This window comes from Corylus avellana, chromosome 3 (genome assembly GCF_965113065.1).
Source record: "Corylus avellana chromosome 3, dhCorAvel1.hap1.2, whole genome shotgun sequence".
Lineage (NCBI taxonomy): Eukaryota > Viridiplantae > Streptophyta > Magnoliopsida > Fagales > Betulaceae > Corylus > Corylus avellana.
This window is the reverse complement of record NC_142492.1, coordinates 2,435,010-2,450,090: the sequence shown is the minus strand read 5'-3', so window position 1 is coordinate 2,450,090 and position 15,081 is coordinate 2,435,010. Positions and strand designations below refer to the sequence as shown.

The 15,081-nt window shown below is 39.9% G+C and overlaps 1 protein-coding gene across 1 annotated transcript; it reads right to left on the bottom strand.

Annotated features, from left to right (window-relative positions):
- Nucleotides 1-12,663: 12,663 nt before the first annotated feature.
- Nucleotides 12,664-15,081, bottom strand: LOC132173856 (3-ketoacyl-CoA synthase 11-like). Its single transcript, XM_059585503.2, has 2 exons — nt 14,210-15,081; nt 12,664-13,571 (listed from the first exon to the last, which is right to left on the bottom strand). The coding sequence occupies exons 1-2, from the start codon at nt 14,912-14,914 to the stop codon at nt 12,786-12,788; spliced, it is 1,491 nt and encodes a 496-aa protein (XP_059441486.2). The 5' UTR covers nt 14,915-15,081; the 3' UTR covers nt 12,664-12,785.

The following is a 15,081-nucleotide window of genomic DNA, read 5'->3' as shown; positions in this document are numbered from 1 at the left end:
TCTTAAAATAACTATGTTATGTAGCACATATAGTTAGTACATTACATGTCAAACGAGAGCTACGTAAAATTAATTGATTGGTTTAACGTAATATACCGTTAATTAATTCAATAATTAGTTGAGATTGGAACTTATAAATTAAAATTTAGTGTCTAAATTGAAATTGCACAAACTAAATTAATTTGATATTTTCCCTTAAAAAAAAAAAAAAAAAACATGACTGGCTTTAGAACTACGTAAGGAAAAATCGACGTACATTAATTGGACCACATGGGCGCATGCGTAGAGGCAAGCTTAAAGGAAAAGCAGGTTGGTGTGTAGGAGGTGAGTTTGAAGACTTTTGTACTGCGTAAGACAATTGAGTTGTCTATGTTGCTCATTAATATATACACGAAAGCGACCCACCTGCATGACACATGGCCTGCTGACTGGTGACCTTCAAGGAATATTTTCTGTTCTTTCTTCCTCGCATTTATTCTACCATATCTGCCAAAAGTAGTACGTTTTTTTTGTCCAAATATATTAATGTGTGTGTGTGTGTTTTTTTTTTTTTTTTTTCTAATTATAAGGTTAATAATTGTTGAAATTATTTAAGAAAAAAAAAAGGATAAAATATATTTTTTGCTTAATTATTTTACCATTTATAGATTACCACATCAATTTGAACATAACTTTATAATAAAAGTTATAATACTTTTAGCGTTACTCTAAAAGAAAAAAAAATTAGATGGCTAATTATATTCTAATCGCAATTATAAAAAAGTAAATAACGCGTTTTTGATTCACAACTTGTATGTAGGGTTTTGTTGTTGGATGATGATCAAAGGTTGTCTAACTTTGTGTTAAATTTTGAGTAGCTTAAGAAAGGAGAATTGTAAGTCTCAAATGCTTCAAGCAGCCTAAAATGCGGGATTTATTTGTGATTTGAAGTACGTCATGAATCCCACATCTTCAACTCTTAAGCTAACTAAATTTTTGTGAAATTCAAGATCTATTTGAAACGGACAATCTTATGTGAATTTTTTTTCTTCCTTCTATTTATACTTCTCATTTATATCGCTAGTTGCTAATTTTAATTTAAAACGAATAACACGAATAAATAATGTGTATATATATATATATATATATACACACACAAGAAAACTGCAATCTTCCATTCAAAAATCAAGTAAAAAAAAAAAACCCTGAGCTGGAATAGGTAGAGGTTTTATTTAGTTGGGTGGAGATACATGTTGAATGTTTAAAGCAAGTTAAATCCAGTACCATGTGAATTGACGGGTCAGGAACCTTCAAGACAAGATCACTTCGTGTAATATTCATACCATAAAAAGACAAACAGAGTCGTCGTATATCACATATTTTGAGAGTAACTATTTCACCAAATCTCATCCATGAGAGTAACTATTGCACCTATTCTCCTGCTGAGTATAAATTTCCCTTGAATATTTGTCCCCGAGCTGGCAACCAAACCATGTGAAGGAGTAAATTTAGACTTGGAAACCCTAGTTTAAAGCAGAAAGAAGCTCCAATATTCAATTGACCCCCCCACCAAAGCAGTGAGCTGCACCATTACTCCAGCTCAGAAGAGAAATAAATGGAGAGCAGCAGCATATGAATGAGACTGCTTTTAAGTCTTCCTCTTCCCTTATTAATACCCTTTCACCTTCACTGCCTACCCATTCAAATCAATCTCAACAATACATGCAGCTTTCCATTCCGGAAATATGCAATTTTTGGTGTCTTCTACCCATTCAAATCCACCTCAATCGGTCGCATCACTTTACAGAGGTAGCCCTGGTGCTACCTTTTTTCCTTTCATAGGTGCCCTCTTTATTTTTGTCTTGATGCATGGATCCAATTTCTTTAAGGGTTAAATACTAAATTAGTCCCTAGGGTTTCACAACTTTATTTTTTCCCCCCTGGGTTTTCATTTTTATCACAGGAGGTCCCTGTGGTTTTGATAAGTGACCAAATTAGTCCGACCGTTAGTTGACCGTTAAACTGGACACGTGGACCAATCAGACGTCGACACGTGGCACATATATTAATTTTTTTTAAAAATTTTTTTTTAATTAAAAAAAATGTTTTTTTTTTAAAAAAAAATTAAAAAAAATATATTAAAAAAAAAAAAAAAAAAAAAAAGAAAAATCGGAAAAAACTGGGGGTGGCCGAGCCACCCCCTTGGCAATTTGGGGGTGGCTCGGCCACCCCCTTTGGCCATGGGGGTGGCCAGGCCACCCCCATCTGGCCGGATGGGGGTGGCCGAGCCACCCCCTGGGCACCAGGGGTGGCTCGGCCACCCCCTTGGGCCCCAAGGGGGTACCAATGGTGGTTTCGGCCACCCCCAAGGCTCCATGGGGGTGGCCGAGCCACCCCCAGTGGGAACCGGGGGTGGTTTCGGCCACCCCCTTGGGGCCCAAGGGGGTGGCCGAGCCACCCCTGGTGCCCAGGGGGTGGCTCGGCCACCCCCATCCGGCCAGATGGGGGTGGCCTGGCCACCCCCATGGCCAAAGGGGGTGGCCGAGCCACCCCCAAATTGCCAAGGGGGTGGCTCGGCCACCCCCAGTTTTTTCCGATTTTTTTTTTTTTTTTTTTTTTTTAATATATTTTTTTTAATTTTTTTTTTAAAAAAAACATTTTTTTTAATTAAAAAAAAATTAAAAAAAAAATTAATATATGTGCCACGTGTCGACGTCTGATTGGTCCACGTGTCCAGTTTAACGGTCAACTAACGGTCAACTAACGGATGGACTAATTTGGTCACTTATCAAAACCACAGGGACCTCCTGTGATAAAAATGAAAACCCAGGGGGGAAAAAATAAAGTTGTGAAACCCTAGGGACTAATTTAGTATTTAACCCTTTCTTTAATCAACCATTCAATAAAATTGTTTTTTAATTAACCGTACGTATGCATCTATCAATTTAGGCCTCTTTTGTACTTTTACGAAAACATATTATGATATTAAAAAAAAAAAAAAAAAAAGATTTTGTTCTTTGAAAATTGTAATTGCTTTGTTTTTTTTAATTTTTTTTTTTTTTTTTTGTAAAACTCCATATTTATTTGGTTGGTGAGACGTTAATCCTTTATTATTCTTTTGTTCTCCGTTATAGCGGCGTCAATAATCCTACTTAGATTGTTATACCATATACCATGATAATGTTACTAATTTAAGATGCGGTCTATCATCGCTACAATTATTGTTTTTTTGATATGACGGCAAGGAAAGGGAGACATTGTTCTGTTGCAAATTTATCATATGATATGACAAGACATGGCATAATTAATTGATAATGTTATTTGTTGTTAATTTATAATGCTATTAATGTTGTTATTATTATTATTATTATTTTGATATAACCACATAGAAATGGCATGACATCACGTATGTTAATTTATCCTACCATATGACATATAATTATCTGGTAATTTATACCATTGTGAGGTGTGATACAGTCACAACTTAAATTCAACTTTGATCCAACTTATAAACCAAATTTTTTTTTCTCTCTAGTTTAAGGCGCTCTCTCTCCTTTACAAGCAGTTTTTTTTTTTTTTTTTTTTTTTAAAGAGAAAAGTTGGGTTTAAGTTGTCTTTATCATTTTCCTTCTACTTAAATATATATGAAAAATGATCTATACTTAATAAAAAAAATAAAAAAATAAAAAATCAACTTTTTGGTTGCTATTTTAATGTAATAGTAGTAAAACTCCATCTGTTTGCTCTATGCCAACCTCTTTGTTGTCTTTTTGCAGGTTCACATAAATTTGTCATGTGATGGTCTGCACCATAAATATTCCTCTTCTACTCTTCTTGGGGTTGTTTAAGTCGGAATAGGATCATCTTTAGTTTATTTTGGATTGAAAAATATTCAGTTTATGGTTATAATTTTTTTTTATAAATCCTAAAGTCACGAATGGAACACCTGCCTTACTAACAATATATATATATTATTTCAAATTAAAAAAAATAATAATAATAAAAAATAAGGAGTAGTTGACCACCCCATTGGGGGTGGTGAGACCACCCCAGTTGGGGGCTAGAGTGGCTTCGGCCAAACAAACAACTTGTCTGGGGTGGCCGAAGCCACCCTATGGCCCTTAGGGGTGGTCTGGCCACTTCCAGGTAGCTCAATCGGTTGGAACCATACTTAATGAAGTAGAAGTCACTATTTTGAATCTCCCTCCCCACTTTTGTGCTGACATGTCAAAAAAAAAAAAAAATCGTTTGGCCCTTGGGGGTGATCCGACCACCCCCGTTGGGCCTAGAGCCACCCCAGGCGGTTGATTTGGGGTGGCCGAAGCCACCTCCAGGCTCAATGGGGGTGGTCCGGCCACCCCCAAGGTCCAAACGAAAAAAATTAAAAAAAAAAAAAAAATGTTTGGCCATTGGGGTTGGCTGAACCACCCACATTGGCCACCCCAGACCGGCCTGTCTGGGGTGGTCTGGCCACCCCAAGGGCCAAACGAGGATCCTATTCCATTTAAGTCTGCTCATTATTTAGTAATGCTACCTCCCGCTATTAATTGCATTTTTGCTTTACTGGTTATTAATATTATTTTAAAATAAAACAAATTATTATTATTATTATTATTATTATTGGGTGATTTGGCCATTCCCATAGATGGTATGGGGTGACCGAACCACTCTCATGGCCATTGGGGGTAACGCTATTAAATTGTGGAACGGAACATGCATGAACGAAAGTACTATTTATTGGATATATACAAGTACCATCTAGATAGTTTTTGAAATCAAGAGATCTATTTGAATCATGTTAAACCACATGTACCCTAAAGCGTCTTTAACTCTAAAATCTATTTTGAACACGCTGCGCAACTTCACAATGGATTAAGATCTTAAAATGGAGAGAAATTATTTTATGGTCTATATTAAATTTTATAAGTTTAAATGGTATATATATATATATATATATATATATATATATATTGCCACGTTGTGAACATATTATCACGTTATTTAAAAATTTTAAATAACTTGATCAAAACAAAAACTAAACATGATTCTATTCCTTGAGATCTAGCATGCATCATCATGTGTATTAATGGCGCCCTTGATCATTGTAGTTTTTTCAATGTCCATATATAATTCTATGCTCTCTTTTTCATTTTTTTTTTTTTAAAAAAACTTCTGTACCGTCCTAAGCCAAAACCTTAATAAATAACCTAAAAAAAAAAAAAAAAAACCTAACTTTAAATCTGGCATGTCAGAATGGAATTATTCTGTGTCCCACATTTATGATCTCGAACTAGATAGGTAAGAGGCAACATATTGACCCATGGATATCTCGTATTTATTCATTGAAATACCGCCTAACCCTAAAATCTTGCAAGTTAACCTGCAAATTAATCTGTCCCACATTTATGATCTTTAACTAGAAGGCAACAAGCTTTACCCTTTCCATTTCATTTGAAATTAAAATAAAATAAAATTTATTTAGTGTTAAATGATGAAAAATATTATTTTAATATTAAAGTTAAAAAACAAAATTTACAATATTATTTCTTATTTTACATTATAAATGAAGGGGATTCTATTTCACATTAAATCATGTAGAATGCTAGGTGTTTTAATTTCCTTGTGTTCTTCTAGTGTTTTCTTGGTTCTAGATAGATATTATTTTCTTAAAAAAAATTTTTAAAAAATTATCTCTTATTTCTATCACTTGATTTTTATAAAATTATATCTACCTAAGATTTTTTTTTTTAAAAAAAAAAACACACACAAATACCGAAAGAAAAAGAAAAAAAGAAAAAAATAAAAACACGCAGCATTTCCCGTTAAACCATGCATAGATATCTCCTATATATATATATATATATATATATATATATATATATTTATTTATTTCTTCCCTGAAATGCCTTGGCTTTAATTAACGACACAACTGACCTTCATGATCAGGAGGCTTATTAATTAATGTTGCCTTCAATCCATTACTATGTATCACCATCCCTTCCTCCCTTTCAAAATCATATTTGTCTCAAGATTGGCTGTCAAGTTTGACGAATATCTTCTACAATTTATAGAGATTTTTACCATTGTTTTCAAATTAAACTGTCGCCATTAATGTTACTTTTACTGACTAATTAAGCAATATTTTACAGTATTTAATTACCACCTTAGTGTCCTTTGATTGGGTTTTTGGGGCTGCTTTGCTCAGCCTCTTGCCTTATTTTTGGTGTAATTCTAATTAAATGTCATACTTGTGTCTTACTTATATCTTAGTAAGAATGATGTGGCTATTAAGATCACACTTTGATCAAAATTCAATAATAATCAATCAAAAGCCCAATAATAATTTTAATAGTCACATCATTTTTTTTTTTTTTGAATGAAGATCGATTTTTATTGAATTCACTCTGCTAGAGCTAATTGCTCCAGCAAAATAGTTTCACAAATACATTCTGGAGGCTCTCTCCATACAGTAGCAGTCCTCTGTTTTACCGCATATCTTGATAAAAGATGTGCCACCTGGTTTGCTGTTCTCTTCACAAAACACATTTTCCACCTGGTGAATCCTTGTAACTTCACCTTAATATCAGCCACCATGTGCCCCAACCTACTCCAGTCAGGCTCACCACAGTTGACGGCCTCAATAATACCTTTGGCATCCCCTTCTAGTTGAACATGTGTTAAGCCCAAAGCTGAACACGTATCAATCGCCAAAAGAGCTGCCAATGATTCTGCTGCAGCCGGCGTGAGCTTACCTTGACGCGATATACATCTAGCTTCAATCATACGGCCTTGATAATCACGTATCACAACGCCACAGCCCACGCGTCCAGTAACACTATTAAGGGAAGCATCCCAGTTCGCTTTCGCCCATCCCTGCTCCGGAGCCGTCCATCTAGTCAAAATTCCAGCATCTTGCTCCGGGATAGAAACAGGTCTGCATACCTGAGCTTCCTGAAATTCCTCAAGTGCCCGATGAGCCATCTGTAGCAGAGTTGTGGGATGAGAAAACGAGCCCCCATGCAGTACGTCATTTCGCCGCATCCAGATACGTCGAGCTAATCCAGCAAACAGGGCCCTCTCCTCTGCTGTGCATTTCTGGAACAAATCTGCCACCACTTCCATAAAACTTGGGCCTTCATAATGACTTTTTTGAAATTTTACTGGACCCATACCCCATACGTCCAGTGCAGCAGGACACTCCCATAATACATGGAAACAGGTCTCCACCATAAAGCCACACAGGGGACAGATGGGATCCTGAATGATCTTCCTCTTCAGCAAATTTTCCCGGGTGGGCAGAATGTCGTGACAAGCCCTCCATAGAAAATGTTTTTCTGCATTTGGAGTTGTCAAAGCCCATATTTGCCTCCATACATCAGTGGTTCCCCTGTGAGTAGAGTTCTCGGGCAGATCCAAAACCCCACGCTCAAGTTGCATATGGTACGCACTTTTTACAGAAAACATACCATTTGCCGTCCCACGCCAAATCAAGGTATCTGGCTGATTCGTACTGCTGATTGGAATGGAAAGAATAATTTGGATCTCCTCCGGTGAGAAAAGTCGCTCCAATTTATTCAAATTCCACCCATGCAAATCTTCGTCAATGAGCTCCCTCACCTTTGCATCCGGATGAAGTTCCCGTATGGGAGAGACCACACGGAAAGTAGAGGGGTTTGGAAGCCACCTATCCTTCCAAATACGTGCTGTGGATCCATTCCCAATACGCCAAAATAAACCCTCTTTGAGTACTTCACAGGAACTATGAATACTCCTCCAAGCATATGATGGTCGACCACCCACCCTAGCATCCAAAATAGATCCATTCGGAAAGTACTTCGCTTGCATAATTTTTGCCACAAGGCTATCCGGATGTTTCCATAAACGCCATCCTTGTTTGGCCAACAATGCCTTGTTGAAAAAAGTAAAGTCCCTAAATCCCAGTCCACCAACTGATTTTGCCTTCCCCATCTTCTCCCAACTCATCCAACTAATGTGGTTTCCACTAGCCTTGTTACCCCACCAAAATTTTTTCATGTGGGTGTTGATCTCCGCACAAAGGCCACGTGGTAGTAAGAATATGCTCATACAATACGAGGGAATCGCTTGTATAACCGCCTTAAGTAAAATTTCCTTACCTGCCTGAGATAGGAATTTCAGTTTCCAATCCCGTAGTCTTCTCCAAACCCGATCAATGATATCTTTAAAAGCTGCCCTTCGGGATTTTCCAACCAAAGCTGGAAGACCCAAGTAGGTATCATACCTCTGATTTGCCGGTATACCCGCATTTGTCAATAAAGCTTGTTGATCTTCCAATGAAGTATTTTTGCTAAAAAATAAGGCGGTTTTATCACTATTTAGACGTTGTCCCGACGCCTCCTCGTATAGTCGGAGAATATTCGTTAGACTTTCCCACTGTGCAATATTTGCTCTGCAAAAAAGAAGGCTGTCATCTGCAAAGAAAAGGTGGCTAATCCGAGGGCCCCTTGGAGAAGTGGGGACCCCTGTCAACGCACCCGTCCCATTAGCATTATCAATCATAGAGCTTAAGGACTCTGCGCATAAAAGAAACAGATATGGAGAGATAGGGTCCCCTTGGCGTAGTCCCCTCTTCGGAATAATTCTCCCGCATGGATTCCCATTCACCAAAACAGCATACTCGACCGTTGTAACGCACATCATAATAAGTTGGATCCACTTCGGGGCAAAACCCAATCGACACATAACAGCCTCCAAAAATCTCCATTCGACCCGGTCATAAGCTTTGCTCATGTCTAATTTTACCGCCATGTATCCCTTTTTTCCTTTTATCCGGGTATGCATCGTATGTAACGTCTCATATGCCACCAAGACATTATCAGTAATTAATCTCCCTGGTATGAAGGCACTTTGAACAGGAGATATAACATGGGGCAAAACCTTCTTAAGCCTATTTGCAAGCACCTTAGAAATTATTTTATACGTTACATTACACAAGCTGATCGGACGAAATTGAGTCACATTGGTGGGCTTTTGAATTTTCGGAATTAGAGCAATGTTTGTCAAATTCAAATAAGGAGGCAACGTACCCGAATTAAGTGATCCAAGAATCGCTTGACAAAGTTCCTCCCCCACCATACTCCAATTAGCTTGGTAAAATCCTGCAGGTAGACCATCAGGCCCAGGAGCCTTAATAGGGGCCATCTGAAACAAAGCTGTCTGAATTTCCTCCACTGTAAAAGGCTTTAAAAGTTCATCATTCATCGTCGTCGTGACCCTATGTTCCATGTGCTGTATACAAGGTGCCATATCTCCTATATTTTCAGTATTAAATAAATCTGAAAAATATCGAATAAAGCCCAATTGAACCTCTTCCGTCGTTTCACAAAGAGAACCATCAGTATCAATAATATTATTGATCCAATTAGACTTCCTGCGAGTACTGGCGCATGCATGATAAAATCGAGTATTACGATCCCCATCCCGCAACCATTCTAGTTTCGCTCGTTGTCGCCACATGAGGTTCTCTTGATCTAGCAACTTCTGTAGCTCACGACGGACAGCTTGCATCTCGGACCCATTCCCGACATCCTCTTTATCTTGAAGGGCTGTTAATCTCTTTCGCAAAGATTTAATTGGTTGTTGCAAGGTCTCTCGTTGACAACGCTGCCACCTCAGCAGCCCTTGTCGACAACGATCAAACTTGGTGTGAAGCGTATCCCACGCATTCCTCTCCTCAACAGGCAACATCCAATTTTCTTTTAGGACTTCGAAAAAATCAGCATTCAAGCGCCACTTATCCTCATACCTGAAACTTATTCCCCTCTCTTGCCTCCAAGTTTTTTCCGTCAAGCCTAAAGTTAGAGGAGTGTGATCCGAACAAGGAACCACTTCCACTAAAATTTCAGCCGACGTAAATAAACTCCTCCAAGCCGCATTTGCGACCCCCCTATCCAGCCGCACTTTTGTAAAATCCTCGCCATCTCGACAATTAGACCACGTAAACTTGGGACCAAAAAATCCCAAGTCTGACAAATCACAAAATTCCAAAGTTTCTTGGAATGCTATCATCTGACCACTGGGCCGTCCCCTGCCACCCCACTTCTCCGATTGCACCGTGATCTCATTAAAATCTCCGATACAGACCCACGGTAATGGTGCCAAACCAGCTAAATGCTTCAGTAAAGTCCAACCTTCGTGTCTTTTGGACACCTCCGGATGGCCATAAAAGCCGGTAAATTTCCATGGTTCTTCATCTTCCGTACAGCGGATCACCCCATTGATATGACGTTGGCTGTAATTTTGAATTTCCACCAAAACTCCGTCACTCCACAGCAATGCCAAGCCTCCGCTTTTCCCCACACAATCGACAGCAAGCATGTTAGGGAACTCCAGTTTATTTCTGATAGCATCCATACGGTCTCGTCGTAACTTGGTTTCCATGAGGAAGACCAAGAAGGGTTTCTTATGCCTCACCAAACGGTGTAGCTCGCGAACTGTCCGAGGGTTCCCAAGCCCTCGGCAGTTCCAACTTAAGATCTTCATAGCGGTCGGCGGGGCTGTTGTACAGCCTCCGCCATTCCCGATCCATTTTTACATTCCACCTGCCCACTTAGTTTCTGACTTTTAGATGCTTGCCCAGAATTTTTTGATTCTCCCTGAATATCCCTCCGTTTCCTTGGTCCAATTACCTCGCCAGCATCAAAAGCCTTCCGCTTCCAGGTCACCACTTCTTTCCCATAATTCTTCGTAGCAGACGTCCCTTCCTGTGTTGCTTGCACTGACTTTTCCACCTCAGAAATGTGTGGGCCAGTGAATGGAAATCTTGGACTCCCATTCGAACCACCCAGGCCCATAGAGACCGGCCCTTGATCAAGTGGTCCTTTGGATAGCCCACCTCCAGGTGATCCGAAAATAATATCAGGAGCATTCATTGACGAGTGTTTTGTCTTATTTGAATTCTTTTCCATGCAGGAACCCCGTGAATCACTCCCTTCCTGATTTGAAACTCTTGTTGACTCGCTACCACCTTCAGAATTCAAAATCTCCTCATCCGTTACTTTCTTTCCATAACTGAGTGCTTCCGAATCTTCTCTGCGTGTGCCCCGACCTTGATCAGCTCCTGAGGATCCGTACTTTCCATTTCGGAAATTAGGGTTCCTCTTCCACGTGTGATCGTCGACGCCACCCTCCGGTGCAGCTCCCGTCGTGTATTGATTAACCCCCGGCTGCTGGTCCCCTTCTTTTCTCGATTTCTTGCTCTTCCTCGGAGAAGAGGATTCACGGTGGAGGCCATTCCAGTTTTGAGGCTTCTCCGTTCTTCGAGTAGGTGATGCAGCCCTTAGCCAATGACCATACTGGGGTTTTTCTCTATGGCGAAAAACGCTCTTCTGTGTACATCCTCCTCTACCATGCCTAATAGCTCCACAGGAGAAACAAAATTTTGGAAGACGTTCGAATTGGAACGTAATCCAGAATATTTCTCCTTGAATATTTAGTTTTCGACCACGGGGCAGTATTGTGAGATCAAGAACTATCTTCACCCGAAGAAATTCACCCCATCCAATTCCTTCGTCGTCTGCATCCACCGCCTCAACTTTCCCAATTGTTTCGCCAATTTTCCTGCCAATCTCCATTCCCATACAGCCCAATGGAAGATTGTTCATTCTTACCCAAAAGGCCGCTTTTTCAAAGGTGTATCTCGAGGCTGGAGTAGTCCCATTAAAATCCTCCACCAGAAAAAGACTCTCTTCAAAGACCCACGGACGCCCCTCCAAGACCCGTACCTTGTCTCTTGTATCAGTGAAATCAATTAGAAACAAATTCTCCCCGAGTACTTTGAATGCCATACTCCCAAATGGTTTCCACCATTTCATGAGGGTCATTCGGATAGTTTCTTTACTCACCAAGCGATCTGCTATCAGTTTACCAACAACACACGCTCGACCACGTGACACAACGCCATCCAAATCTACCTGTTGGATATTCACCTCCAGGTCTTCATCTTCAGTCAAAGAAAGATTTGCCCATGGTAAGTCTTCTGCCATATTGAATTCCTTTCACAGGTTTGGAACCTTGAAAAACTTTAGCTCCTCTGCCAATAATGATTAGCAAGGAAACGTTTGTATAGACTTCTCGATTAATCTAAGAAATAGAACATGAATACAATCCCGTCCAGGCAAAATCCCCGGTGAAAACTTCGATCTCTCCCTAATGGCCTCAACGGACAATAGGGAGCGCCACCTCAAAGGCTACACCCCCTATTGGCCCCACTAGTTTCTGCGAAATCAAAGTTTTCCGGTCACCGGAAAAAATTTTCTCGCTCTGGCTAATATTATTGTTTTCTAAAATTTTTGAGAGAGATCCCTCATGGTGGCCTGCATTTAGTCTGGATGGACCGTAAAGATTGCCAAATGGAAATTCGAGGTATTTAATGGGCTGACCGACTCTTGAGAACATTGAAATTCTCAATAAGATGGATTTTTACCTAGAAAAAGGGGAAAGACATTTACTTGATGTGATGTGGATAGCACAGGAGTTACTCCTCCTAATCTCATAGTCACATCATTTTTAGTATGATACAAATAAGTCTCCTAAAATTAATTACTCTAAAAAAATCTATCTGTTGGGTATGTAAATTTTACATGATGATCCATCTCTTTTGGCACTTGATCTTTCCTTTAACCTTTTTAATTCTGAATTGCTTAATTAAGATAAATGCATTTATTTATTATGTTAATGGATGAAGGATACATAGTCGCAAACAAAACAAAAAAACATAGAACAAATACACACGCATGTGCATGCATAATTTTTCCTTAAAAGAGAAGCTAATAAACTATGGATGCCACGTCAGGCACAGGAACGGGAAACTCATCAATCTCATCCGTCCACGGATTATGTTCATCCTTTGCCGGATCAACGGTTCGCAATGCTCGCCACACAGCACTGTTGCACTTGAATCCAGACCCAAATGCAATCTGCCACACCCGATCACCTCTCTTGATCCTCCCGGCGGCCTCACAGTAAGCCAACACATACCACGAAGAGCTACTTGAAGTGTTCCCGAACCTGTAAAGAGTCATCCTCGAGGGCTCCATATGCGACTCAGTGAGTCCAAGATTCTTCTCTAACTCGTCCAGCACCGCCCTCCCACCGGCATGTATGCAAAAATGTTCGAAAGCCATCTTAAAATCCGGCACATATTTTTGTATTCTCATATTAAATACTTTTCTCCCAACTAAATTCAGAAGAAATAAGAGTTGTTCAGATATGGGCAGGACTAAGGGTCCCAGTGTTGTGATGTGGGTTTTGAGGGCTTCGCCGGCAGCCGACAAGAGGTCTTTGGAGATTTGGACGCCGAGTCGTTTTTCTGGGTCTTCTTTCTGCAACACACAATTGTAACATTTGTCGTCTGCGCCCATGTGGGTGCGTAGAGAGTGAACGAGCTGGTACTTTGAACGCCCGCGATCGGATACTCGGTTTGTTAAGAGGATCGCCGCTGCACCCAAGCGGAAGAGGCAGTTTGTGATGAGCATTGAGCGGTTGTTGCCGCCATACCAGTTGAGATTCATCCCTTCCATGCTCACTATAAGTGCGTAGGTGTTCGGCTCCACCTTTTACAAAATGACAGCAAAAAGTGTTGGTTTTTTTTTTTTCTGTTCTTTTTTATAAAGAACTATAAAATAACTATTTTACTCGAACGTAAGCAAGATGATATTTTCAATGATAAGAAAGACTTAAACCGTAAAAAAATCAGAATGGGTGACCAAAGTTCTTATTCTATTTAGATGTGACTATAGCACATGCATTCCCTTAAGCCGGTTGAGGTGGTCCTCAAGCTAGTTGAAGCGTTCCTTCAAGCCGCTTGAATCATAGTTGATTCAGTTTTATCGAGAACACTAGTAACACTCAAGCTGATAGCATGGAATAATTCAAAACAGTTTCTATTTCAAGATTCGACCCTAAAACTTTTCACCCACTAAACCCTTTGAGTTAACTGAAATACCACTAGACCAATCAAGCCGCTTAAATCATAGCCTAATTCAGTTTTACCCAAAAAACTAGTAATACTCAAGCCGATAGCATGAAAATAATCCAAAAAGTTTTCTATTCCAAGATTCGACTCAAAAACTTTTTGCGACCCACAAAACCCTTTTGAAAGTTCCTTTTAACAAAAACCCAAAAAAAAAAAAAAAAAAAAAAAACCCCAATTAAGGCTTTGGATATATAATAAACCAGTTTAATTACAAACCTGTAACAAGCGTTTGGCGAGGTCAAGGGAAATAAGTCCAGCACTGCAGCCCATCCCACCAAGGCTATAGCTCAAAACATTCCCTCTGAGCTTGTAGCGGTGCACAACCATGGCAGACAAAGATGGCGTCGGATTAAACAAGCTAGAATTCACAATAAGAATCCCTATATCCTTAACATTCACCCTCGTTTTCGCTAGCAACTCATCGACAGCTCCAAAAATCAGCATCTCCGCCTCCTTCCTAGCTTCCTCCACGCTCATTATCCCCGGGATCTCCATCAAAGACTTTGATCCGTACGTCTTCTGCCCATACCCTGACCTCTCCATTATCTTCCTCTGAAACGCCATGCTTTCCTCCGAGAAACTCCCGGTGAGCTCAGATCTCTTCAAGAAAAACTCCTTGGTGCACATTTGAGTTTTGTCGGGCTTGTAACATGCGAAATCCAACAAGTAAACTTGTCTTGGCCGACACATGAAGTAGAGGGCTACGAGGAAGACAGTAACTGCAATGCATGCAGTTGCTGATACGAGGTTGAGCTCATGGTTGTAATAATGGACGAAATTACCCTCTTCAGAGAGATGAGTAGTGGAAAAAAGTATGGCGATAAGAGGGACAAGAACGAGATACATGGCATTGGAGATTAGGTAGTGGAAAGCAAGCTTCCCGTAGTTTACTGGGTTTGGTTTCTTCTTCTCGTCCGCCATTGTTGAAAACGACTGGAGCTGAGAATAGGTCGAAGAACCAATTAATTAAGCGGCTCTTCACGTTGTTCAAGACGACACTATACGGGGCATAAGAGTTGCCTTGGATTTGCAGAACGTCAGAAGGAAAGGACACTGCAAACTTTAAGATGGAAAAGTTTTGGTATGTG